This window comes from Rattus norvegicus, chromosome 2 (assembly GCF_036323735.1).
Source record: "Rattus norvegicus strain BN/NHsdMcwi chromosome 2, GRCr8, whole genome shotgun sequence".
Lineage (NCBI taxonomy): Eukaryota > Metazoa > Chordata > Mammalia > Rodentia > Muridae > Rattus > Rattus norvegicus.
The window spans coordinates 197,593,667-197,621,569 of record NC_086020.1 but is presented as its reverse complement, the minus strand read 5'-3'; the positions used below and the strand labels follow the sequence as shown (position 1 = coordinate 197,621,569).

The following is a 27,903-nucleotide window of genomic DNA, read 5'->3' as shown; positions in this document are numbered from 1 at the left end:
TTATTTTAGCAATTTTATTTTTATTAGATAGTAGTACATTATAGAAATTTAAGAGACAAAGTAATAAAATAAAGTACTTATAATAAATAAACAACAATAAATGTTTTGGAGAGGGTATTATCCTTCTTGTCACTAAGTAAGGCTTTATTCAGATTCCAGAGTTCTGGTTAACCAATTACTATATTTAAATAAAAGAAAAGTAGTCTACAATTGTTGCATATTTTAATGACAGAATTACCATAGCACAAATGAAAAATTGGATTGATTTATTGTAGAATATTCCTTTGGTCATTTAATAGTAAAGTAGCTGCTTCAATGGATTCAATTTTTAGCTTATTTGATTAAATACTAACAGTTTAAGTTGTTACTCATTTATTACTCCTTCCACCAATTGGACATTCCTGGCAGTGCTAATAAAGTAGGAAGGAATCTTAAAAATTATATGGTTTACTTTCTTAACAAAGTTTTTTTTCTTCTAAGCTTTTACTTACAGTAGCTTATTTAGATTTTTTTTGTTAGGCTCTTACTTGATTGTAGTCCTTAGAAGGTCAGACTGCTTGAGTTTCCATCTTTCAGCCAGTGGTACAAAAAAAAGGGAAACTGAAGAGAGGATATAGCAGGTGCCAGAGAAATAGAAAGAGCCCACGTATGTCTGTGTATAATCGTATATCCAGCCTGCAAGGTAGGAACGATTTCTGTTAATGAAGCGACCCTTTTGTAACTGTCAAGCAAATCTTCGACTTTGAAGGAAGGTGCCTCCTGTTCTTAGTCTGTATTGTGAGCCACTGGACTAGAGCTTCTCACTGTGTTACTTGAAACTGGATCGTTTTCATCTGAATAGAAACAATATTTTAAAAAAAAAATCATTGTGGTCTCTAAAATATGTCTTAGGGTAGAGATTGGAGAAAATTAGGGACACAGCACTTCATTTTATGGTGATTCTTACATGGTACTGTTCCTTCTTAAAAGGAAAGTAATCATAAAAAAGTTGTTTTGTTTCAAAAAAAAAAAACTGAACCTTCTTTCCTTTACTGAGCTTAGATAAACATGGTTCCCGCCCTCATAGTTTATAGTTTAGTAGAAAATAGATATTAATCATTTAAATTATATGTTTGGTAAATTCTATAAAGGGAAGAAGATTGGGGTAGGGACTGTGATCACAAGAGAAAGAACTGCTTGATAAATATGTTAAGTTTAAAAGCAAATGAGTTCTTCCTGAAAGTCTGCCTCTGGGCTACATTCCTAACTGGATGCTCTTTAAAATAGAATGGGAGAAGCCTTGAAATCTTTTGGTCAATGACACATACCAGAACCTAAGTCAGACATCTTAGAAATGACTTTCACTGTGTGATAGGAGGAAATCAACATTTAACAGTTCATATAGAAGTCTATACTCTGGAAACATCTTAGTGTTACAAAGATAGTGATGTGACGTATGCTTGTATGGTTCTGGGACTGCAGATGATATTCTGGTGAAGAGAGGGGAGGAAATACTGTGCTTACGGGGTTTTTTGTTGGCTATGTTTTTTGTTGTTTTTTGTTTTCTGGGTTTTTTTTCCCCACCCCCAAATCCCATTTAGTGTGATTGTTTGTTGCCTTTTCTTATTCTCTTATTTAGCTCTGACTTCTGGGGTGTGGAGTTTATATTAGTTGGTTCTGTGTATTGAACCCAGGGCTTCATTTATAGACAAGCTAACTAAGCCTGTGCTTTACTACTAAGCTAAACTCTGGCTCCTTTTGTGGTAGTTTTATGTTCTCTAATTTAATGTAATACATGAATTGGCATGCTTTATAGATCTTTAAATTCAGCTAACTTTTAAGTAATTTGTTTACTGATTCTTTATTTGATTAGTGACCTCTAAATTAAGTTTCTTAGGGGCTAGTTGAGGGAGTAGAATGAGGTCAGCTAGGATGAGTCTTTGTATTCTGTGGACATGAATGACCTATAACCTCCTAAGAAACAGGTGACTAATCTGAGTTGTGGGATTTTCTAGAAAGGAGGGGAGGTGGAGCAGCAGCACCTCCTCTTCTGTGTATGTGTGCATGTCCGGTGAATTTCTGATGGTTATCAAATGTTAGCATGATAGGAAAAGACTAGGGTTCTTGATAGTGATGTAGATAGTGCTAGTAGAAGGATGCACAGACAGCAGTTGGTTCAAGAGCAAATCATTATACCCTTTCCTTTTGCATACACCTTTAAAAAAGAATGTTGTATCTGAAACATAAGACTTAAAATATTTAGTATTTTTATCAGAAAAGGGAATCACTTGGCATATTTCAAGTTGGATGAGATAATTTGCTTTGAATGTTTTACCTCTTTTTATACGTGTTATTTGAAATGCCAACATCTTTAAAATTCTAATTGAGATCCAGAGTCAAATATATAATCTTTAATTTTTAATGGTAGACAAAGGTTCACTACTCCAAGTTTTAATACCAATCAAGCTTGAATTTTTGCCTTACCTGGGGGCCACTTAAATCTAAATCTTTGATTATTAAGGGATAAGAAGGGTTATCCAAGATACCTAGTATTTTAAGTATTTTGTTTTTAACACATGCTAATACGGTAGGAATGGGACCCAAGTCTGAACAGAAAATTTATTTATATTTTGTATACTTTATATACACAGCCTAAAGCTAATTTTTAAAAATGTACTCGTCTTTTTATGTTTGTATATTTTGCATGTGTGTCTCTGTGTGTAAAATGTATGTTATGTACATATGTATGTATATGTGTGTGCACCATGTACATGCTTTGTACCCTCAGATCAGAAGAGGGCATTGGATTTTGTGGAACTGGAGTTTCAGTTATGAACTGCTGTATGGATTCTAGGAACTGGATCTGGACCTTCTGAAAGGGTCAAATGCTCCTAACTGCTGAGCCATCATCTCTCTATCTTCCTAAAGATAATTTTATATAATATTTTAATATTTTTGTGCATGAATCACTTATGGTAGGAAATTTTGCCATTATGACATCATATCACTACCCCAAAGATTTATTATTTTGGATTTAAAGATAGTCAACCAACAAACTTTCTATGTGATTTTATGAGTGAAGTCGTGGGGAAGGGAATTTAATATGCTCAGCAGTACTCATTACCATGTGTTTCAGAATGTTGAGCTAAGAGTCCTTTTAGGGTGCTGATAAGATGGCTTCACAGGTAGGTTCTTCCTGCAAAACCTGGCCACCTGAATTCTATCCCTGGGACTCGTGATGGAAGAAGAGAACTGACTCCATAGGCTGTTCTCACAAAGTAAAGAAATAAATGTAAAAAAAAAGAAGAGAAGGCTTCTGTTATTAGGCCTGCTGTTGTGTTTCCATTTATCATCATGTTAGAATTTAAAATATATCCAGGAAGTCCTTAATCCCAAAGCTCCATCAAACTTCAATTATGAGATTGAAAATTCTGAAAATGGCCAGATTAATGAGAACTTCCTCTGTTGGGTAAGAGGCACAGTGGCAAACTTCCAAGGTGTATGGACACAGTGATTTTATTTCTTTATTTTGAGATGTGTGTCTCATCAGACAAACCCAGTTGGTGGCCCAGAACTAGCTGTCTAGACCAGCATGGGTGGCCTCAGACTCACAGAGATCTATCAGCTCTGCTTTTCAAATACTGGAATTAAAGGTATATACTACCATGCCTGGTAAGATCCTGATCTTTTTGTCTCTCAGGGCCACTGGTTGGGTATAGCAGTTTTATCTCTTACCTTGGTTGTGTTGTAAACCATTTAAATGTTCTGTATATGCCATTATATGAATAAATACTGGGAAATATGCTTTAGCAAATTAAAATCTTGGGGCCTTTTTAAGATAAGATCTCATTAAAGGCCCCAAAATAGAAATTTGCAGTAAGATTTAGTAGGCGCACTTAAGCATTGGCTCTGCTGTTTTATTAGAGGATTAGCATTTGGACACTCTAGTCTTGGCCTTTCCAACAGCAGAATGATAATTTCTTCCTTTTAAGCCACAATAGAGGTATTCGAAATGTATTTTTGATGTTTTCATAGATGTTCATCAATCTTAGGGATGCTGAGTCAGAGTGAAGCTGGGTGGGTGGCATGGTTTGAGGCAAATTAACCACCTGATAATGAACAGTTTACATATTCTTCAGTGTTAATGTTTTCCCTTTTATTTGTACAGACAGAGAACTTTGCTCTGCCTTCTCAGTAGTCTTCCACTCATTCCAGTCTCCACAATGGAACTATTAACAGACCAGAGATTGAGCCATATTTTATTCTAAGAAATTCTATCAGTCAGCATAACTGATAAAACTTTTGAGGTTAATTTGGTAAATGGTGGAGCAAGGATCAGCTAGAAGTTTTGTTCAGTATTGTGTTTGAACTGAAGATAGAGTGGGACTAGGAATGGCCTGACAGTTCATAACAGCTTTAACAGCATTCCTGTTAAAGAGACAGAAACCTCCTTGGATGGGTTTGTGATCTTTGACATACAAGGTTGAAATATGTTACGTGAGAATGGGTGTGTGTGTGTGTGTGTGTGTGTGTGTGTGAATGTGTGTATGAATATTTAGATATCTATGGAGAATTTCTTTAGGGACTTTAGCCTCTTCTGGAACACAACCAACTTATATTTGTTTAGGGATTAGAAATTTTTCTGGGGCTGGAGAGATGGCTCAGCAGTTAAGAATACTGACTGCTCGTCCAGAGGTCCTGAGTTCCAAGTCCCAGCAACCATATGGTGGCTTACAACCATCTATGATGGGATCTGACACCCTCTTCTGGTATGTCTGAATACAGCTACAGTGTACATATAGATAATACATAAATAAATCTTTAAAAAAGAGAGAGAGAGAAATTTTTCTGAAGCAGGGCATGGTGACCCATGCCCATAATCTTAGCACTTAAAAAAGTAGGAGAGCTGGGGGTGTGGCTCAGTTGGTAGAGTGCCTGCCTAGCACGTATAAAGTCCTGGGTTCGAGCCCAGCCTCAGGTACAATAATGCATGCCTGTAATCCCAGCACTCTGGAAATGGAAGTATATGGCTATATATAGGAAGTTCGAGGCCAGCCTGGGAGAATTGAGATCTTGTCTCCAAAAAAAAAAAAAGGTAGGAGAATTCTATGTTTAGGATCACCCTGTACTACATTGCAAGTTCTAGGAATCCTGCACTATACAATGAGACCTTGTCTTAGAAAACCGAAAAAAATTTTTTTAAGTTTTTAAAGTTTTCTTTGAGTTTGTCCAAAACAGGTTAGTTTTATGAAATAACTTGAGTTCAACATTTGAACTGTTCCACACACATTTCAAGTTAAGGAAATAGATGAGTTAGGGTTCTATCTATTTCATCAGATGTTCAATATTGGATGTTAAAGGAGGCAGATGCTAGAAATATGACAGGGTTTCAAATTAATTATTATATCCCCACAACCTTTCAAAGTTAAAATCTTGGTACTAAGGTATAATTCTGGATGTTATCTACCAGCAAAAACTAGCAGGTTTGAATGTGCTGTGTGACATTTAACCCACTCTTAGTCTGGTAACCATCCTCAACCAGAAACTGGGTCTGATTTGAGCCATATTAATTGCAATTGGATTTGTATTAGTTATAGAAAAGGATAGAAAGAATCTAGTTGGAAGGGGCCAAGGGAGTGTTCTGTGGAGAAGTACATGTGGGGAGGGTAGCCTTTTGGCTTCTTGTCCTTTGAATTCTTAAGGAATTTTGTTGCTGCTATATTTCTTGTCATATTCATGATGATAAAAGTATATAAGTAATTAATATTGCCCATGTGCTCTATTTATAGATTTTTAATTGTGCATGTTTTAAAAAAAATACATGATCTCTATGGTTTTCCTATGCTTTTTTTCTTTCCTGGATTATTAAAATATTGTAAAGAACTAACTTTTCGGGGGTTGGGGATTTAGCTCAGTGGTAGAGCGCTTGCCTAGCAAGCGCAAGGCCCTGGGTTCGGTCCCCAGCTCTGGAAAAAAAAGAAAAAAAAAAAAAAAGAACTAACTTTTCTTTTCTTTTTCATTCCCATACAGGAAAGAGAAGTATATTGTTTATTTACTCATTGGTACCATTTTAAACAAACATTTTGACTGAGGATTTACTGTTTGCCAGATTCCTACTTAAATATGCCTATATTCTTTTATAGGAATTCCAGCTTTTCATTTGTTAATAGATATGGGTAAGTAACAATGAGAGTCTCTCACATCTTTGAAGATTACCATTAGACGTTTAGATTTAAAGGGAAAACAGTCACTATGTGACTTTCCCATACCTCTCAATAATCAAGTTTCCTCTTTTTTAGTTTAGGTTTTTAAGTTCTAGGAATTGAACCTAGGGCCTCATGTGTGTGAGGCAAGTGGTCCACCACTGAGCTACAGCTCCAGTCCGAAGAACTGAGTTAATTTGAAAGCCAACATTTACAGTATTTCTCTGGTAGTTGCTGCTGAAGTCGGAACTTGGGAAGAGACCTAATGGTCTTTATAAAGTTCTCTTTATCATTTCATAGAGGAATGACTTAGAGAAATAAAAGCCTCCTGAAACCTCTCCCTTTAACAAGATGCTTAGCCACATAACCACTCTCAGGGAGATGTCTTAGTTGTGTCTGATCGTAGTCTTACTTGGGATACTGTGAGCAACAAACTCACTGACTAGAAATCGATGGGAGCCTTTACCTGTGGCCTAACCACCACCTTTGACTTGTTAGTACTTAGAAAATTTATGACTGCCCAAGTGAAATTCTTAGGATTAGTGGCTAAAGGAGTTCCATTTATCCTTACATATAGTTCTAAGTATTCTAGACTTTGGATAAGAAAAAAAACTATAAACATTTTTTCTGACTTAACTAAAAACAAATATATTTTATAATGCATTAGGTGTATGCATGAAATAAAAGTATCACAATAAAATGATTCTGTGTTGTAGTCTATTCTTTTTCATTAAAAAAAATAGGGAAGGAAATAGAAGCCAAGAATGGTGGCACATGCCTGTAGTTCCAGCACTTGGGAGACAGACACAAGAGGATTAAGAGTTCAAAGCCAGCATCTTCTAGGGTAGTGAGTTTAAGGCCAGCGTAGGTTACATGAGATCCTGCCTCAAAAACAAATAAGAGTACAAACTTAATGTCACTATACATATTTTTTTGTTTGTTTTTTAAATGATAGGGTAGAACCACTGCTTTCAACTATGGTCTGAACGTAGCAAAAGTGAGGATGGGCTCAGTTGGCAGATGATTTGTCTAGCATGAGTGCCCTGAGCTTGATTTGCCTCCCCACCACTGCATACACCAGGTAATTGATTTCACAGTTGTAATCCCAGGAAGGAACAAAAGGATCAGAAAGTTCTTAAGGTTCCTTGGGTGAATAGGGAGTTTGAGGCCGACTTGGGGAAATGAGACCTTGTTTTAAAAACAAAACAAATCATTTAAAAATAGCAAAGGTAATTTTAAGGTGAGTTCCCTGTTGTGTGTGGACAATGGAAACACCGTAGCAGTCAGTAAGATCAATAGATGAGACCTTGAGTCTTGTGAGAATCTACCATATAAGCCTTTTACCAATGAATAGTTTTTTCTATGCAGGTAAGTCAAATTTTTAAATCAGCAAACAGAAAATATCACTTAGGAAACTGGTTATTTTCAGTAAAATACAACACATTTACAGAATTAACTATCAGATTTTCCTGATTTGGTGATCAGGGTAGAGCAAACATGGTGAAATCAAGTACAGCATTTAAACCTTAGCCATTGATGTAGATTTCTATATTCTTCATTGAAATTTGCTCATGGTGTGGCTTAGTTGTTACCTGCTATTGGTGGTCCAGAAAGAACAGCCATCCCAGCAAAGAAACTGGCATATCCCAAAAACCTGTGTACTCTAGAATTCTTAGATAGGTCAACCTATAGGGAATGAGAATTTAGTGTTAGCCATTTTAAGGATGAACTTCTCCTGTGTCTTAGTTTACAAAGGGAGTAGCAAATACCATTTAAAAAGGAAACCCTCAGACTGAATAGTTTGACTCCTGGGATGATTTGGCTTTTCATCCCCAGTATTAGGAAAGGGAATAGATGTCAACTAGGAAACTAGGATTGGCTAGGCAACACAAGTGTTTTCAGTTTATCAGTGGGGGAACATTGGTGTTTAGTCTTGATAGGTTAACCTTTTATGTGGTTCGAGTGTTTTTACCTCCCAAACCTTAATTATCTTCCTTCTCAAGTAGGAAATAGTATTTTGCAATCTGAGCTTAAGGTAATATTAAATCCAGCCATGGCCAACTACCAACCATGGGTTTAAATGAGATCTGGTAACACAGGAGCTGATTTCAGCTTTGAGAACCAGGGATTTTGCCTAAGCCTCATACACTATCCTACATAACTTAAAAACCATTTTAGTTCCATTTGAGTTCAGGGTTTAAGCCAGTTTGAGGTAAAAATTGAGAACTTGTTCAAACAATGTCCTTAAAGTACACAGGTCTCAAGGCAGTACACAGACACAGTTCTTGTTAGCAGACTTAGATACTTGTGTTCTAGCAAGAGCTAGAGACCCCTGGAGCTGATAGGAGTAAACACAAGGATAGTTGGAATTTTGCTGGTCTTTGTGTTCCTCCTTTTCCTGTGTGGCTAGTCCTTTTAGCTTCTATTCCTCACATGGTTAGGTGAATCATGACAGGATATAACTAGCTGCAGGATTTCTGAAGTCCTGTATAATTTCTAATCATAAAAGTTAATACAAAATTTGAATTCTTGGGAAGGCTGTTACTGATACTTGGACTAAGTCACTTATTACTAATGAATGAGTCTACTCACCAATACTGGCAGTATTAGTGCCAGGTAGCCACCAGCAAAAATGGCAAAAAAGATGGTATAGGCCATAAGGAGTGGGAATGTGGTGGCTAAAGGAGCAAGCAGGTTAGTAACACCACACAGGATGAGGTAAGCCTTGTGGTATTGATACTTCTTGATCCAATTCTGATCTGCAATCCATCCAGAAATGAGCTGACTGACTGTCTCAGTGATACCTGGAACAGTGAATACAAAGGCAGACAGTGTCTTAAACCCTTTGGTAAGAGAGTGTGTAAGTGCATCTTTGCCCAAGTAATAGGACGCCATCCTGAGGCCAGAATACATGTGGGAAAATGTACCTTACTTTTCTCCTCTAAATATCTAATAAAATATCAGAATGCTGCCTCCAGCTGAACATGAAGCCGTTAAGTTGTCATGCGCATTTTCTAATTGTATGTGGAATCCCTGTTTGATAAGACCATGATCTGAAGAGGTCTTATAGTCTCTCCAAAGATCCTACAAGTGATATGAAACTTCAGTGTCCTGAGGAGTCATATGGTAAAATCAGAAAAATTAAAATTTTGTATTTTTTTAAGATTTATTCATTTATTATATATAAGTACACTGTAGCTGTCTTCAGATACACCAGAAGAGGGCATCGGATCTCTTTACAGATGGTTGTGAGCCACCATGTGGTTGCTGGGAATTGAACTCAGGACCTCTGGAAGAGCAGTCGGGTGCTCTTAACCACTGAGCCATCTCTCCAGCCCTTTTGTATTTTTTTTTTTAATGAAGCTTGGAATTTAAGATCTCCAATGGTTGTTAAAGTTAATTTGAAAATTCATAATTCATTTAAATATGTTATTTGGGACATAGGTGGTATGAGTAAAGTTTAAGAAGCACTTTTTTTTGTTTGTTTACCCTATTCTAAGACATATCAGTTAAAAATACCAAAAATAGTCTTCATCAAGAATATGAAGCCTGGTGTGGTGTGAATGCCTTTAATCCCAGCAGTTAGAGGCAGAGGTAGATTGCTTGTGAATTCCACGCCACCCTGGTCTGCATGGTTAAGTTCTAAGATAGATTGAGCTACATGGTGAGACTGTGTCTCACAAAAGAAAAAAATTAGCATGAATATTGCTGGGGATAGAATGCTTAGCAGTCCAGTGCTTCCTTTGCATACGTAAGGCCCTGCATTAAAGCAAAAACAAAAACAAACAAAACAACACAGTAGCCTCTCCAGTTGATTTGAATTTTAGGGGTTCAAACATAAATTGCACCTAAAAAGTGATGCTACTGTGTATTTTTCCAGTAGTTTCCTAGTATGTACATTGAGACTATTATGCTATTTGGCCTAATCGTATGGCTTTAGTTTGATCCAAATGGATTCTCTCAGACAGTAAAAGACAAAGGTTAACTGAAAGTGCTCTTGTGTAACAGCAGTTTTTGACTAAAGCATCTCTTCAGTGAGAACATTTAAAACTAGGTGTCTCCAGCTTTGTAAGTGCTTAGTGAGTTGTTTTCCCCAAGAAATCTGTAGAAGAAAAGGTAAGTCGAATGCTGAGAATTGTTCAATTAGAGCAAAACATCCAGTTTCATTCTTTGTTTCTGATTCCCTGCTTTGTCAATTGAGAGAATCTACAACTTAAGTATTTTATCTCCCAACATTTTGTGATTACGTAGAATAGTTTTGTGTTTTAAGCCTATATTCTATTTTAAACATGAGCTTATGGGTTAGTGATTAACTCAACAGTCATATTTGTCTCTTAAATTATTTCAACAGGAAAATTGCTTAGCATCAAATACCAGGAGAATATTATGCTAGCCTGGTGCTACAGTAAATTACATTTACATTACATTCATAATAGTGACAACTGGGAGGAAAAGCAGTGTGTTATACCTATCTTATAGATGGGAAAAGGAAATCCTGGCATGGAGGAGAATGCTTGCCCAAGGTCACATAGCCGAGAGAGAGACAGAGAGACAGAGGGGGGGGGGGGGGAAGGGAGGGAGGGAGGGAGAGAAGAGAAGAGAATTCAGAGCAAGAGCTGGCCTGGGAAATCAAGCTTTAAAATCCTTCAAGTTACTATGTTTTCTAGCTGAGAATTTTTTCTTCCCAGATTAGCTGTTGACACTTAGCAAGCACCAGCATTTGAAATTAACGTTTCTTCCCAATGAACAATTGATAACTACTTTGTTAGACACCTGAAAGTGAGTAAGGCGAGTTAGGGTCCACTAGAATCTGAAAGATAGCAGTTGCTAAATCTGCATAAGAAAATGCACACTGTTTAACCTCAGAAAACGTGCTCTTCCTAGCCATTCCATAGTTCACTCACACTCTCTTGCTTTCTCCCCTCTTTCCTTCTGTTTTAAAATAAAATTTAATAAACTTATCAAGCTAAGTTCATTTTTCCTTGTAGGTAGGTAGGGTTGAAATAGGTTTTTCTTACCAGCTACAGACACAAGGTAGGAGGCATCCATTATGTCGATTCCAAGTGTTTTTGCTCTGGCTACCAGATGAAAGGTAGGAATGAAATATGCTAGTTGACTCAGGAGAAAAGACCAGGTAAATATGTAGAAGAAAGGATTTCTAAAGAGAGAAATATCTAGAAGTTTTTCTTTGCAGTTCCATGAAACAAACTTTTTCTTGTAAGTTTTGTCATTGCTCATAAGTAACGGCCTGTTCCTATGAGGCCTAGTGCTAATCTCTTCAATTTGATTTTCTAAGACAGTTAAAGTTGTAGTAGGTTGTCCAGATTTCTTCACAGCACTGTCTTTGATGAGAGACTCTTGTGCCTTATTGCGGTTTGGTGTTTCTGTCTTGTGTGATAACTCTGGTCCAGTTGCAGACAAAATGCTACCTTTGTTTTTAATATCAGAATTGCTGTCTGATTGGATGTGGACAGGTCTTAGGAGCATGCTGGAAGGCACCAGATTCAATGCAATAGCTCCAAATAATATAAGAGCACCTAAGTGGGAGAGAAATTGAGAACATAAGAAAGGTAGGACTTGTCAGGTGCATTCAGTATTCTCCTGAGACCCTGGGTTCCATCTACAGCACTACAAGTAAATAGAAAATTTAATTTATAAGTACTGGGGTCACAGACACACACTGAAGTTCATGCTGAGGATTGAATCCAGGACTTAGTGCATACTAGGCCATCCATCACTCTGCCCCAGCTCAAGATTGTCATCTTCAAACTGACATTTGCTCCTACACTTCAAAGCTTTGTTCAACAAGATGGCCAGCTCCAAGAGGCAGAGCACAGTCATCTTCATCTGAGCAGCCCCTGAAGTGGGTCTGTAGCCACTAGTACTTCCTTTGAGGTTTAGTGAACAATGACCCATCAGTTCTGTATTCAGTTCAAGTTTGTAAGGAAACACAGGGGTCCAGCAGCCCTAGATCCTCGTCATCCTTATTACCATGATAACAGGATAGAATGGGAATGGATCTGAAGCTGAACAGAATTTCTAAGTCTTCACTGAACTCCCCATCCAGGCTTTGGGAATGGGAGGACAGAGGTCATGAAGGAGGAAAAAGGAACAAGAAAAGTACTGTTGAGGCTGGGGGTGCCAACATCCTCTAGGGCATCTGAACATTAGGAGGCAAATGAACCCCACTTCAAGCCCATCCTGGTCAACTCTGACTAGCTAAGTACAGGATGCTCTAGGTTTGTTGTTTTTAAAGAACAACCTTTCAGTTCATGCTACTGTCTGTCTATTCATAGGCTCGGAAAAGGCCAACCTCCATAGACCAATAATTCTTGAAAATACTACTTTACCTCCCATGCTACTTAAACATTTTATTTGTATGTGTGTTGGGGGAGGGGCACTGAAGGCAAAAGAGAATCAGATCCCCTTGAGCTGGAATTGCAGGCAGTTGTGAAATGTCTGATGTAAACGCTGAGAATGGGATTCTAGTCATCTGGAAGAACAAAATGCCTTTAACTGAGCCGTCCTTCCTTGCCTCCCAAATTTTAACTGAAGGCACGTAAATCTATTAACAATATACATGCTGCAAAAAGAAGTAATACTTTAGATATTGAAAAAACAGGAAATTGGAAAGAAGCTGTTTTTGCTAAAAAAGCAGGAGGGGATGGGAAGGTGGGTTGGTAATCTGAATGGCACAAATTTAATTTAAAATGGGTATTTTAAATAAATCTTAGTGACTGGATTTTGGTGTAGGAAATAATAGAATTAGCTCACAGGAATCATGGGGAAAACATGTTAGGAAAGTCTTTTAGACTTTTTTTTCCCTTGAAGACATGCTAGACATGCTAGTATTGCCTTTGACGATGAGTACTTGGTTAGTTTCATGGTGCCCTGAACAAAGCCATGACTTAGTGTTTCTGAAGAGAACAAGCGTGCATAAGCTTTCCTAGAGGCATATCAGCTGGAGGTTCCCATTTACTGTATGACTACTGAATAGTGCTGTACATAGGAAAGTAGTCAAAATTACTATAAAGGTAGAAATAAACAAGTACATTTCACTAGAATACTTCAGGTAGAAAATTATGAAATGACTTTATGAAAATTCCTAGTTGATAATATATATAAAGACTGTCCAGTAGGAGCATAATCTTTTTACAAATACTCCGTTTAATCTCTTAGATTTGTTTTTAAGTGCAGAGTTTTGTTTTTTGTTTTCTTAGAAGGATGATGCTTTAGCGAAAGAGTGGAGGAAAAAGAAAACATTGTTTTTCTAAGGCTGTTATTCCTGCACAGTGTTTCTAGTTGCACCTCATGCATGGAATTCTGAAGAGAATTCTGAGTGGGCCAGCAAAAGTTAAGGAAGATTTCTCCCTTGTGTTCCCTAAGGAAAGGGATGTGCTTCCATTAAGTACCATGTTTATTTTCCCTCTCATCTTGGTGTAGTGCATGATGGCCTGTAATCTCAGCATTGCCACAAGTTTTGAGGCCAGCCTGGTCTACAAAGCAAGTTCTGGGCCTGCCAGAGTCTCATAGTGACCTTGGATCCACGAGAAGAAATTTATTAAACCTACACTTCTAGTATTCAAAGGGAGGGCTAAATATTACATTTTTAATGTTGAAAGTTTAAAAATTTAGATGGACTCACCTGTCCAGTCATAAAGATCTATCAGGAGTTTTGTAAAGGGTGCCAACAAAAATGTCAGTCCCATCCCTGAACGGGCAATTGCTGTAGAAAGACCCAATCGTTTTTTGAAATATTTGGTAATTACCACAGCAGCTACTTGGTACAAGAAAGCAGACCCCAAACCTAAAAACAGAAGTTAGAAATTAGATCATATTATTGAAATGTTGTAGATCAGATAATATAGTTAGGGTCTATGGGAAGTAGGAAGGTTTCCTGTTAGATCCTTTAGGGACTGTTAGTAGTGAACTCACCAGGTAGCAGTCCCATGGTCACACAAAGAAAGGGAATGCCTGTGGCCCAGCTGCTGATGAGATAGCCACCAGAAACAAGGAAAGTCCCAAGAATGGAGGTAGTTTTTTCTCCAAATATGTCACAAATAATAGCAGCCAGGGGACCTTGAGAAAAGAAAGGGAAAGTGCTGCTAAGTTAATATTCTCAGGCATCCCTTAGAACCTGTGTGTTATGTGATTGATTGGGGGGAAACAATTGGTTTAAGATACCGTATACTCAAAATTTAAATAAAACCATGTGGGTTTTTTTTTTCTTTTTTTCGGAGCTGGGGACTGAACCCAGGGCCTTGCGCTTGGCAAGCGCTCTACCACTATTTGAATCACTAATCTCCATATTACAACACCAACTAGAACTAAAAGGAGAAATCGATTTAATATTTGTTTTGACTATGATCACATAATTAGAGCTGAATGATTTCACTTTCAGGTTGAAGTCTTGGCTCACTGAGTTTAAAGCCTTACCAGACATAACTCAAATAACCACAAGGCATGAAAATTTTCAATCATTAATTAAATACTTGGATTCTTTTTCTTTTTCCACTGTTGCTCTCTTCAGACACACCAGTCAGTGCTCTTAACCTCTGAGACATCTCTTCAGCCCAAATACTTGGATTCTTAATTCCTTTTTCCTTTCCCTGTCTTTTCTGTGTAGCCTTGGCTGTCCTAGAACTTGCTCTCCCACTCAGAGATCCACCTGCCTCTGCCTCCTGAGTGCTGGGATTAATGGCTTAAACCACAAATACCTGTCTTTAATACCTTCTTAACCTTAGTTTTTCCCACTTAATTACCAAGTTAAATAGAACTTAAATTCTGACGTCTCATTATATCATATTGATATTAGTACATATTAACAGATGAACTTTAACATTAGTTCAGCCTTAAAGGAATGACAGTGTTGTCATGGACCTTTGTGGTCATTCTCCATAGACGACAAGCTTATTGCCAGCTTCATACCTGCAGAAAAACGGAGTGATGACATAATAGATCCAATCCAACCAATTTGCTCTGAAGTGCCTTCAAACTCTTCTTGAAAAACCACAAAGAAAATTGCAAATGTCTTGGTCATTCCCATCACAAACACATTCACCTAAAAGCATAAAGCCCTTGTTAGATGCAAAGTGGGCTAGAACTCCAGCGTCTCAGTACTTACCGATTTATCTTATGGGTGCTTTCTGGTTATATAATAGGGATAGGAGAAGCAGTTGATTCCTCTTTAAAGTGGCAGGACATATTCATGAAAATATCTCATTTAGTTCCCATTTCAAGCTTATGAAAAGGATATGTCATATTGTTTTATAATTGAGAGTTGAAGTTTAAGAAAAAAGTTGCTGACAATGGTACAGGCCCAGAGACTTAGACCCTAGGCTGACTTGACTCACCACTACTGTGTTTTAAATATACTACCTCTGGCAGTTATTTATTACAGGTGCCTTTTGGGGGGAAAACATTTCTGTTTGTATACAACTATTCCTCAATTCCTAATTGTAAAGAATTGTGACCACCCCCACCCCCACTTTAATCATCATTTCTAGTCTTATTTCAGAATAGTGGTATTTCTTATTTGGAGGCAAGAGACCAAGAATTGGTAACTGCCTAGGATGCTTCCAAAGTTAAGAGAGTCCTAAGCATTTTTCTCATTCTCACTTGAAAGCAAATACAGAACAAAACTTGGGGCTGCGAAGATGGCTTAGCAGTTATAAGCACCTGTTGTACTTCCAGAGCACCCAGTTTCAGTTCCTGGCACCCACAATATAATATTAATTTAAAAAATATCAAACTGTACTATCAAATATAACTATCAAATGTATTAGACCTATTTCAGTTCAAAATACAGTGTACCTAGTAGTGAACAAGGACCACTAATGTGAGGGGTTGTCCTGTATGTGTGAGCTATGTGTGTTGATTGGTGATTGCTTTTTTTTTTTTTTTTTTTATAGACACAGCCACTCTATGTAGTCCTGGAACTCACTGTAGACCAAGGCTGGCCTTGAAGTCACAGAGATCTTCCTGTTTCTGCCTCCCAAGTACTGGGATTAAAGACATATGCTACCATTTTACTTCTGTTTATCTCTGTTCTTAATCTTTTGAATTTGGCTGGTTATTGGTCTCCAATCAGAACTTTTCTTTGTTCTCTTCTTGATGTCTGGCTATGACAGCTGTGAAATGGGTGTGGCCTGCTCAGTAACAGGCTGTGTTGGCTATTCACTGAGTATCAGGAAAGCAAAGGCAGAGCTCTACCGTCTACCCAGCTAGCTCTCTTTCTTTTAATTTTCTAATTAATTTCTATTTAGACTTTAAAAAGATGCTAAAGATCTTTACCAATATCTATACTTTCCCTTAGTTAACCAAGCAGACAATGACTTGTCTTGATCCCATGCCTTGCATTAAGTTTGGTAGGACTCAGTCCTGCTTCATCTTCATCAGACATTGTAATTGCCTCACCTCCAAATCAATCAAAAACCTAGGAATGGTCCAATCCCTGACTTCCAACTTAAAAGTATTTAGTTTTAGTGTTTTGTTGTTTTGTTTTTCAATTTTTTTTATTTTTCAAAACATAGGTTTTCTGTGTAGCCTTGGCTGTTGGAAGTTTCTTCTTCCTTCCTCCCCCGCCGCCCCTAGTGTCTGTGTGTACGCTCGACTCATTTTGAAATTAGAGTGCCTGTTAGGGTTAGTTCTATTTAATAATAGCTCTTTTGGGCTGGAGAGATGGCTTAGTGGTTAAGAACACTGACTGCTCTTCCAGAGGTCCTGAGTTCAATTCCCAGCAACCACATGGTGACTCACAACTATTTGTAATGGGATCTGATGCCCTCTTCTGGTGAGTCTGAAGACAGCTACAGTGTACTCATATAAATAAAAAAATAAATATTTAAAAAAAATAATAGCTCTCTTTTCTTTCTAATCCTTCTGTAAGGTTATCCTAGCTTATCCTGACCTTCATAGATAAGTTTCTTCAAAGTCTACTGTGTCTACTTCCTCTTACTGAATTATTCCACTGAGAATCTAAGTGTTCTGACCAAGATTCTCAAAGACTTCCTTGTTGCTAAGTCAGATTGTTGCCATTTCTGTCATGTGACCTCAGCAGTGTCCATACATCATTTTTCCTGATAATTTCTAGCAATCTGCCTAGTTCTCTGCTTTTGTTTCCTCTGTGGATGATTCCATTCTTCCCCACTTTGATCTCCCCCATGAGTTTGTCTTGTGCCCCTTTTCTCTGGAGGTTTTTTCCCTTTTGCCTTAAAGTTAAATTCTGTATATTGGACACACAGGTAGCATACTTCAGGTGCACAAAGACTATAGCAAGCATGTTTTTGGTTCTAAGAAGATTCCTTTAGACTCTGTCCAAGATTAAGCCAGTCCAAGATTAAGCCAGTCAAACTGTTCAGAGTTTTTCTTCCTCCTCCTCCTAATTCTAGTGACTGGCATTTAAAACTTACCAAAGTACTTAAACTAACAACTCTGGACTCTGATGTTCCCTGCTGTCAGATTCCTCTCCAAACCTTAGTGGTCTGTTCTCCCAAAATACACAGATCTGTATTTTCAGTTACTTCTGACTACTGTGTTAAATTTTGGGCCTGTTTTCTTGCCTTTATTGTAGTTTGTCCAATAAACACCCTGTGTCCAGGTTTCATCTGAAATACTTTACCAATTAACTTGCCTCATTAAAACTACATAACTTCAGAACAACCAATTGTCTTTTTTTTTAAAAGATTTATTTTATTTATATTAGGTCACTGTCTTCAGACACACCAGAAGAGGGCATCAGATCCCATTACAATTGGTTGTGAGCCACCATGTGGTTGCTGGGAATTAAACTCAGGACCTCTGGAAGAGCAGTCGGTGCCCTTAACTGCTGAGCCATCTCTCCAGTCCAACAACCAATGGTCTTTATCTGTTATTTTTCTGAGATTATTTCACTGTGTAGCCTCATCTGCCACCCCCTCCCAGTTGCTGCAAGTACAGGAGTATGACCTGCAACTGTACCATCACACGTGGCTGTTAACATGTTTTCAGTAGCCTCCCTCCACCCCTGGCTTCATCCATCTCATTGGCTACTTATAAATGTGTCTATGAGTTTGTTCCCTGCTCCAGCCCCGCCAAAGCAGGTCTTTAATGCGTGGCTACTGTGTTTCGGGCTGGATATTCAGAGTAGGCATACAATAGTGAACACACACTGAGGAGCAATATGAATGTGGTTCCCTACTGTCACTGGACAGTTAGGTAAGATATACTGTGATAATTTGAATATTCTTGCTCCAGGGAGTGGCACTATTAGGAGGTATGGCCTTGTTGAAGGAAATGTGTCATTGTGAGCGTGGACTTTTAAGACCTTCATCCTAGCAGCCTTCAGATGAAAATGTAAAACTCTCAGCTCCTCCTGCACCATGCTTGCCTAGACACAGCCATGCTACCACCTTGATGATACTGGACTCAACCTATGAACCTGTAAGCCAGTCCCAATTAAATGTTGTCCTTACAAGAGTGGCCTTGGTCATGATGTCTGTTCACAGTGGTAAAACCCTAAGATACAGACTAAACCCAGAAACAGTTATATATAATGTATGGTGAGTTACAGTGTGACCTGCTTTGGTGGAGGAGCTCACAAAGCATACTGAGAATAGTTTTGCTTTTTGGGAGCTTAAATCTTACAGAAGAGCACTCTTGTAGTTACATGGAAATGAATGCATTGCTCTGTACAGATGATTATTACCTCTATGAGCAGTGAGCTAGCTGAGCTCATTGCTAACGTTTTCGTGCTTCAGTAACCATCATCATGTGACTCAAATAACATTAGTAACCTAACTATTGGGTACTTTTAATTAGCAGTGACTAATCAAATAACTTGTTATCCATTGAGAATAATGCAGAAAAGGGTGGGAGAACCAGACTTCCACGCCATCAGTGTACACTGTTTGACAGATCCACCCAGGCAGGGCTTTCATGCTTAAGCATCTTTAGTTTCCCCATTATTGATATTTCTATGGAAGGGGAGAAGAAATTCTGTTCTCCAGTAATGAAGCCAGAATTTAACAAATGGTACTTTATTTGTTAAGTTTTATAATGCACAGGTCTAGCTTAGGACCTCTATCTACCCTCGCTCCCTCTTTCCTATCATTAGGGAGGTGTAATGCATTATGTTTCCCTCCCCCTTCAATTTCATACTGCCTGTCACTCATCTGGACTTGTGCTCCTATCGTGTGCACTGCTTACTGTAAATCAAGTGTGAAGAAGAAAATGTCTTTGTCAGTGTGTCTCATAGTTAATAGAATGATCTAGGGGTGCTTAAAGAATTATAGGGCTGGTGCCACTATACACAGGGTTATTTGCAGCACAACAGTGAGGGGATCCACCGGTGTTCTAGAACAGACATGTTGATAATGCACATCACCACTTTTTTTGCATAGCAACCCCAACAGTGGCTAGGAGGCAAGGGCAAGAAGTCTTTCCTTACAATACATGTCAGATACAGAGTTTAATTCGAGTTTAAGTTATGGCGGGGAGTGTGGGCAGCAGGCTGAAATATCCTCAACCCCTATTAATGAAGGGGACTTCTCTGTTTGGTTTTCTATTGCTATGATAAAATACTTGGGAAGGAAAGGGATTATTTCAGTTTACAGGTTACAGAACATCACGAAGTCAGGGCGAGGTCTGAAGCAGAAGCTATGGAGGAATACTGCTTACTGGCTTGTTTTCCCTTGATTGTTCAGTTTGGTTTTTCTAAACAACACAGGATCACCTGTCTAGGTGTGGCAGTGAGCTGGCTCTCCAAATTGATCATTTTTTTTAAAGATTTATTTATTATATATAAGTACACTGTAGCTGTCTTCAGACACACCAGAAGAGGGCATCAGATTCCATTACAGATGGTTGTGAGCCACCATGTGGTTGTTGGGAATTGAACTCAGGACCTCTCGTGCTCTTAACCGCTGAGCCATCTCCCCAGCCCTCCAACTTGATCATTAATCCAGAAAATGTCTTCACAGATTTGCCACAGGCTAGTCCAATGTAAGCAGTTTCTCAGTTGACAGTCCCTCTTTCCAGATACATCTAGGTTTGCCTCAAGCAGACAAAAACAGCATGAGTAGCATGAAACATTGTGTTCATGTTATGCTGAGTGGGTGGGCACTTCGTTTTGAGATAAAGTCTTGCCATGTATAACTGGCTGGTCTCAGACTCACAGCAATCGTCTTGACTCAGCACCCCCCACACCCCACGCAGTGCTGGAATTATAAGCATACTCTCACACCTGTCAGAGCGGAGTACTTTCTAGGAATGCCCTGTGCTAGCTCTTACACAGTCAAAACTACAATATCCCCAAATCCCAGTTGCCATGCTGCCAAAGTAGAGCTGCCAATCATGCCTGAGCGGATTAAGAGATGATAGGCAGGCAGGAGAGGACTAGGTTAGAATGCTTTTTTCTCTCAAGGGGAACAGCTCATCTTCTGGGTTCAGTCAAGATGGACTCTGATCTTAGCAATTTGGGGAAGTTTGTGGTTTTCTGTCTACTCAAATCTCATGATTTCTTCAGTGATCTTGTTAAGCTGCTTTGAGCTTTTCTTCAGGCAGTTCAGTAGTTGGAAAGGGGAAAGAAACACTTACCAGGAAAAAATGAAGCACAACCATCCATCCCCATCCTCCATCCAGGGGTTTGGTGTAAGGGGAGGGCTTTTCTTCCCTCTTCTTCATGAGACTTCCTTTATGTCACGAACAGAGACTGCTGGGACAGACCAGAACAGTTGATCCAGTAGTCAAGAAAGTGATGCAAACTTAAGGGGATTGTTTCTATTGGTTTCTTTGGTTGGTCTTAAGATGTGGTCTTGCTGTGTAGCTTGACCTGGCCTAGAACTCATGGCTGTCCTTCCTTCACTTGCTGAAGGCTTTGATTATAGGTGTGCATGTTAAACTAGTACATTTTATTTTTCTCCATTGTATAAAACCAATTGTTCTTTGATTTTACTTTTTTGTTCCTCCTTAGTTCTGTGTGAAATCTGCCTGATGTTAGTAATCTCATGTCCCTGATGGGAATGACCACTCTACTTGTGTCAGGGTCACCATCAGCTATAAGCCCATTTTGGAGGAAGCCATGTGTTACCAGTCCAGTCCTGTAACCCTTAACTCTAAAGAAAAGTAAACTGGGAGGGGGCTCTTGGGTTTGGACAGCCCTTTTATATGGGGTTTAGGTATTTTAAGGAATTAGATACCCCAACAAAGTGACTTATCTCTTAACAGGATACTAGATCAGGAAAATAAATTGGGAAACCCATTTAGGAAATATGAGTGATTTGAAATAGAGGGTACTAAATAGAGAGGTTAAATATTTTGATTGTGATGGTGGACTTAGAATCTGCAGGAGACTAGTCTCCGCCTTAGGAGAAGATGTTAAGCATTCAAGATTAGAATGTCACAGTGTGCGACCTTCAAATAGGGAGTGAGTAAATAAATACCTACATATTGAGAAAGAATGAAAAAAATGTCTGTGTCCTGAGGAATGGACGCTATTCTCATTCTCTATTGTGAAAGCTGGCTGGCTGGCTGGCTGGTGTGTGTGTGTGTGTGTGTGTGTGTGTGTGTAGTCCATATGTGTGTGTGTAGTGTCTAAAAAAAGTAATGTCTGTTAGAAGATTAGAAATATGCCAGTTGTGTGGTGTGTGTGTGTGTGTGTGTGTGTGTGTGTGTGGTGTGTGTGTAGTGTGTTGTGTGTGTGTGTGTGTGTGTGTGAGATATGTGATGTTTCTTAGATGATTAATTAGGCTGGATAGAAAGATTCTAGTCAGTCCAGGCCCCTGAGAAGACCAACCCAACACCCAACTCCACTTCACCTTACCTTTAAGCAAATGAGTCCTCTGAAGACAAGAAAATGTTGGAGGAAAAATTAAGTTATTTTTCCTAAAGCGTTACTCTTTTTCTACTCTTTTTCATTCCGCTACTTGGTGAAAACAACCAGGCATTGCAGTCAAGCAGGGCAGCACGGAGGTTTAGGCGCTCCTGCCAGTGGACTTTACTTCCTGAGGGAGGAGGAAAGGCTGTAACTTGAGAGCAGCTCAGGCCAGCCTTCCAGCCAGCCCACAAGGTAGATTTTTTCTTTTAAACCTCAGGCCAAAAGCCACTGGAGTAAACTGAGAAAATCCTCCCGGTGACATCTCATGTCTGGGGTGGGGGTGGGGAGGGGGGCGTATTGGACTCCAGATTTTTGAAACACTTGTCCAAAGTTCCTCAGGGAGTCTCAAGACTGCTTTGTAAGAGAAACAAAACTGTTCCAGAGGTGGGGGAGCTTTTTATTCAACCACCACTGGGGCTGGAGATACTGCTCCGTGATGCTTAACCTGTGTACTTGGGTTTAGTCCACAGTCGCAAACCCACAGCTTGTTCTGTGCTCTTTTGTGCTCACTGACTAAATAGTATGGTTACTAATTTGGGGTTTCAGGCCCCATTTTAATTACTTTTTTGAACCCAATTACTTTAACTTCCCTTGAAGATATATACTTAGAGTAATTTTAATGATTCTTTTTTTACTGAATTTTGGAAATGATTAAGGCTGAGTCCTAGAAAATTACCTGAATAATTCAACATTCCAATCCAATTTCCTTTCTTTGCTCCACCTTCCACATTAAAAAAAAGTCAACAAAAAAGTGCCTTTGATCTCCCAATACCAACATTCCAGATTTTAAACCAGAGTGTATTTTAAACCAAAGTATGATTTCTTTGTTTGATCTGGAAATCTGCCCTCTTGTTCTGTTTTTTAAACACAGGACTTTTCATCCTCTTAAAGCCCATCTCTAATTTTTTTTTAATTAAAATCTTTAACATTTTTTTTTCTTTTTTCTTTTTCGGAGCTGGGGACCGAACCCAGGGCCTTGCGCTAGCTAGGCAAGCGCTCTACCACTGAGCTAAATCCCCAACCTTTATTAAAATTCTTAAAGAAGGATGGCTTAGTTAGGGAGACTGCTTAGTGAATACAATCATGGATGGATGGTGCAGATATGTAGTGTTGGTGGGAAAGACCAAATAAACGTTCAGCAGAAGGCAAAACCCAGAGGAAGAGGCATGCTTTTCAGAGAGCTTTGTGATAATTATACACACCAGAAAATGTTTTTAGTGACCATCCATGGAACTGTTTTCAAGGTCTTTGGTGGCAGGATTGCTACTCTTTTAAAGCAAACCTATGATTTAGTTAGAAGAGATGAATTGAGCTTGATATGATAGCTCCTCCCGGAGCCCTGAGGCAGGGTTTGAGATGGAGAGGAATGTGTAGGCAGGCTAAGAGGATGTTGGAGTCCTCAGAGATGAGCCCTTTCATCAAACCTTTTATATAGAAACTGTCAAGGGCTAGTGAGTAATGCTGGTTTGGATAGAATCTCAGCTTTGCATTTTAAGTCTGAAAATTCTGAGTAAGTTAACCTCTTCCGATTTGTTTCCAACGCTATAAAATGTTGCTAATACTATTTTTGCAAAATTGTTTAAGATTAATAATACTTCTTACTGCTGTTTATGGTAGCTCACACTTATAATCTCAGCACACCAATTGCTGAAGTAAGGAAGAGTGCTTTGAGTTTGAGCAAATCAGGGTTAAAGTCAGACCCTGCCCTCACTCCCACCCTCTCCCTCCAAAAAGGAAAAAATTGCGAATCACTCTTGTTAACTAGAGGAAAGAATTATTAAGCTATCTGGGATATTAGTTAATATATCAGCACTCATACCCACTGACTCAATGTCGTGTTTACAGAGTCTTTAAACATATGAATATCTCAGCCAATAACCTCTTAACTCTTGGCCCTAAAGCTATTTGGTAAGAATTTACCATAATTTCTTACTACCATTGTTCCGCTATCTGATAACGTATGAATACTTTTCAGCCCTGGGACTCAGAGTTTAGCACAACTCTACTGGGTTAAGAAAGTCACCCAGCTTTCCTTGTCCTGTTCAGTCCTTAGGTATAAAAACTTGATTCAGAGCCAGGCAGCACACAGGAAGCAGAGATAGGGAGGTGGACTTTTGAGTTCGAGGCCACCCTGGCCTACAGAGTGAGTTCCAGAACAGCCAGGGATACACAGAAAAAGCCTGTCTCAAAAAACAAACAAAAGGTTGACTCACAAAGCTGGGCACAGGGGCACAGGGGCACAGGGGCACAGGGGCACAGGGGCACAGGGGCACAGGGGCACAGGCCATTGATCCAGCACTCAGGAGGCAAAGACAGGCAGATCTCTGCATTCAAGGCCAGCCTGGTCTACAAAGGGAGCTCCAGGACAGTTAAGTATATGCAGAGAAACCCTGTTCCAACCCCTAAACCCCCCTCCAATAAATAAATAAAACATAACATACCATAACAAAAGTCAGGTTACAGAATTGGCCTGAGCTGGCATTTGTGAACTTAGCCTTCGGGGGAATCTCTGCCATCACTGTTCCTATAGGGAGCAAACAATCTGACTTATGCTAAACACTCCCTTCTGGGAACCTGCAAGTTTGACACTTGCTAGTAGAAAATGCTCATGTGATCAGCCTCCTCTGGGCACTGAGTGTATAATGACTTTTCCAGATGAAGATATTTCATAAATGTTACAACTCAGTGCTGGAAAAATTAAGTGCATTCTATGTGACTTGACTAAAGGAGAGTTCTTGGAACTTCGTGCCCTGTTTCTTTTTTCGTTTGTCTGAAACACCATTTCTCTTTGTCAATCCTCCTTTTACTATAATAAACATGATTACAGGGAAATGCTGAATCTTTTGAGTCCTAGTGGATCATCAGACCTAAGTATCTTAGTTAGGGAAACACTATGACAAAAAAGCAAGCTGGGGAGGAAAGGGTTTATTTGACTTACACTTCCATATCTATTCATCTTTGAAGGAAGTCAGAACAGGAACTCAAACAGGACAGGAACTTGGAGGCAGGAGCTGATGCAGAAACCATGGAGGGTGCTGCTTACTGGCTTGCTCAGTTTGCTTTCTTTTTTTTTTTTTGGTTCTTTTTTTCGGAGCTGGGGACCGAACCCAGTGCCTTGTGCTTCCTAGGCAAGCGCTCTACCACTGAGCTAAATCCCCAACCCTCAGCCTGCTTTCTTATAGAACCCAGTACCACCTCAGGGGTGACACCACCCACAATGAACTAGACCCTCCCCTGTCAATCACTAAGCAAGAAAATGCCCTTAAAGGCCTGCCTACAGCCATATCTTATGAAAGCATTTTCTTTTCCTTCCTTCCTTTTCTCTTCTCTCTCTTTTTAACTTATTCACTTTACATCCCCCTCTCACACACACAATCCTAACTCCATCCCCTCTCCTCTGATTGGGTGGTCCTCCTGCCTACCTTCCTTTCTTTCCACCATGGCACTTCAATTCTCTGTGAGGCTAGGAGCTTCCTCTCCTGAGGAAGACAAGGCAGCCCAGCAGGAAGAACATAGCTCACATATTGGCAACAGCTTTTGGGATAGCCCGTGCTCCAGTCCTTAGGGAGCTAACACTGTGAAGAACAAGCTGCACATCTGCTACGTGTGTGTGGGGAGGCCTGGGTCCAGCCCACGGGTATTCTCTGGTTGATGGTTCAGACTCTGAGAGCCCCAAGGGTCCAGGTTAGTTGACTCTGTTGATCTTCCTATGGAGTTCCTATCCCCTTAGGGGCTGTGATCCTTCCTATTCTTCCATAAGAGTCCCCAAACTCCATTCACTGTTTGGCTGTGGGTGTTTGCTTCTGTTTGAGTCAGCTGGTGGGTGGAGCCTCTCAGAAGACAGCCATGCTAGACTCCTGTCTGCAAGCATACAGAGTATCATTAATAGTGTCAAGTGCTTGTCCATGAGATGGGTCTCAAGTTGGGCTGGTTATTGGCCGGCTGTCTCTCAGTCTCTGCTCCAACCCCAATCCCTGCATTTCTTATACACAGGATAGGTTTTGAGTAGAAAGATTTGTAGGTGGACTGGTGTCCCTCTTGATCCCCTGGCGTTCTTGCCTGGCCACAAGAGGCAGTCTCCCCAGGTGGAAGCATTTTCTTAATTGAGGTTCCCTCCTCTCATGACCTCAACTTGTGTCAAGTTGACATAAAACATCCAGTATACTGAGGAATTTGCCTGGCTTTCCCCAAGAAATAATGTTCTTCAGAGCCAGAAACAGTTGGCAGAAGAAGTGGCGACAGTAAATTTTACTCTAAGTAACTGGTTTGTATAATTATAGACACTAAGAAGACCAACATCTGCAATGAGCAAACTGCAGTCCTGGGAGTCAATGGTCAGGTTCTATTCCAAATGAGGCCACCAAAACTGAGGTGTAAGTTTCAGTCAGTCTAGGAATGGAGGAACAGTACCCTAGGTCAAAGAATCAAACAATAGGGAGAAAGAACAGGTCTTTAGCTTACTCAGGGACTCAGTGGGTTACAGGAAGCTCACAAACATATTGATTCAAGTGGCCTTTGCCAGAAACATTCAGAAATGGCTTAACTCAAGTATCTTGGCCTCTCATAGTCTAATCAAATTAATACATCAAATCAGGGGAAAACCCTGTGCAACCACACTTCAGCCTTAGTTCTGTACAGACTAGAAAATGATCTGTTGGGGTTGGGGATTTAGCTCAGTGGTAGAGCGCTTGCCTAGGAAGCGCAGGGCCCTGGGTTCGGTCCCCAGCTCCGAAAAAAAAAGAACCAAAAAAAAAAAAAAAAAAAAAAAAAAAAAGAAAATGATCTGTCTCCAGTGTGGGGGTTTGACAGAGAATGTCCTGACAGGCTCAGAAGCTTGAATACTTGGCCCCTAGTCAGCAGAGCTTCGGATGTAAGACAAAGGTCATGCTCAGAATGGGTTTGACAGTGGTGCAGATAAAACATATATATTGAATACCTAAACATTATAGACTACCCTTCTACTTAAGAACCAGCTTAAGACCTTCAAGCATCTTACTCAAAATCCTTATTCTGTAAACAGCACCTTACTCTAATGTTCTAGAATTTATTTTATATAGGGAAGTATTAAATTGCCAAAGAGCAGTAGACGCTATTTAAACAAATAGACAAACTAGGACTGGCAGGATGGTTCAGTGGGTAAAAGTTTCTGCTTAACAACCTGAGCTGGGTCCCCAGGACCCATGGTAGGAGAATAAACTCCCACAGCTGTCTTCTGGTCCTAACACATATAAGCTGAATTCACACACAGCTTACATGGAGCAATGTAACACACACACAAATTCCTTTTCACCTTCTTGTGCAGTACTCTGTTGAGAATCACTGAAGGCTGAAGATTATTTTTACTCTCAAATGGTTAAAAAAAAAATTGTCCAACATGCCTATTTCTGATATGCTCTGGGTGATGTTTAAAATGTAGTCCCTCCCTGCCAGGCAGTGGTGGCAGACATCTTTCATCCCAGCACTTGGGAGGCAGAGGCAGGCAGATCTCTGAGTTTCAGGCTAAGCTGGTCTACCAAATTTCAGGACAGTGAGGGCTACTCAGAGAAGCCCTGTCTTGGAAAAACCAACCAACCAAACAAACAAATAACCAAACAAAGGATGTAGGCATCCCCTCAGTTAAGAGTTCAGATGGTGACTATGCTAACCCCTAGGCTTTAGTTACATACAAAACCAGGAGCACCTACTGTATTTTATAATGAGAAATAGTTTCTTGTCTTATTAAGGACTCTACAATATTACCCATGTCACTCAGGTTGAGGGAAATGTTTGGTCCATGTGCCCTTGCATAAGAACACAGACATTTTAAGACACTGAAAGAGAAGCAAGTAGTGTGGGATAGAGAACTTTTAGAGAAAAAAAAATTCACAA

The 27,903-nt window shown here is 39.5% G+C and overlaps 1 protein-coding gene across 4 annotated transcripts; it reads right to left on the bottom strand.

The window, feature by feature from the left end:
* On the bottom strand, nucleotides 1-27,832 carry Slc16a4 (solute carrier family 16, member 4). Of its 4 annotated transcripts, none has more exons than XM_039102076.2 (9): nucleotides 21,982-27,832; nucleotides 20,757-20,874; nucleotides 15,111-15,243; nucleotides 14,118-14,261; nucleotides 13,828-13,989; nucleotides 11,201-11,719; nucleotides 8,775-8,986; nucleotides 7,775-7,868; nucleotides 1-675 (listed from the first exon to the last, which is right to left on the bottom strand). In XM_039102076.2, the coding sequence occupies exons 2-9, from the start codon at nucleotides 20,841-20,843 to the stop codon at nucleotides 524-526; spliced, it is 1,503 nt and encodes a 500-aa protein (XP_038958004.1). In that variant the 5' UTR covers nucleotides 20,844-20,874; nucleotides 21,982-27,832; the 3' UTR covers nucleotides 1-523. The 4 variants fall into 4 exon arrangements, with proteins under 4 accessions (XP_038958004.1, XP_008759611.1, NP_001013935.1 ...); NM_001013913.1 differs by having other exon boundaries at nucleotides 250-675; nucleotides 20,757-20,871; nucleotides 21,982-22,130; XM_063281656.1 differs by having other exon boundaries at nucleotides 465-833; nucleotides 20,757-20,871.
* Between the last annotated feature and the right edge of the window lie 71 nt (nucleotides 27,833-27,903).

What these genes read in the sequence shown, in the direction of transcription:
- Slc16a4 (XM_039102076.2), bottom strand. Translation starts at nt 20,843, where the DNA reads ATGAAGAAGAGGGAAGAAAAGCCCTCCCCTTACACCAAACCCCTGGAT. An exon ending in ATCACTCCGTTTTTCTGCAG is followed by an intron (nt 14,262 to 15,110) that starts GTATGAAGCTGG and finishes TCTTTTCTCAAG; the next exon opens with GTCCCCTGGCTGCTATTATT. An exon ending in CTACCTTGTGTCTGTAGCTG is followed by an intron (nt 8,987 to 11,200) that starts GTAAGAAAAACC and finishes TCACTGTTCCAG; the next exon opens with GTATCACTGAGACAGTCAGT.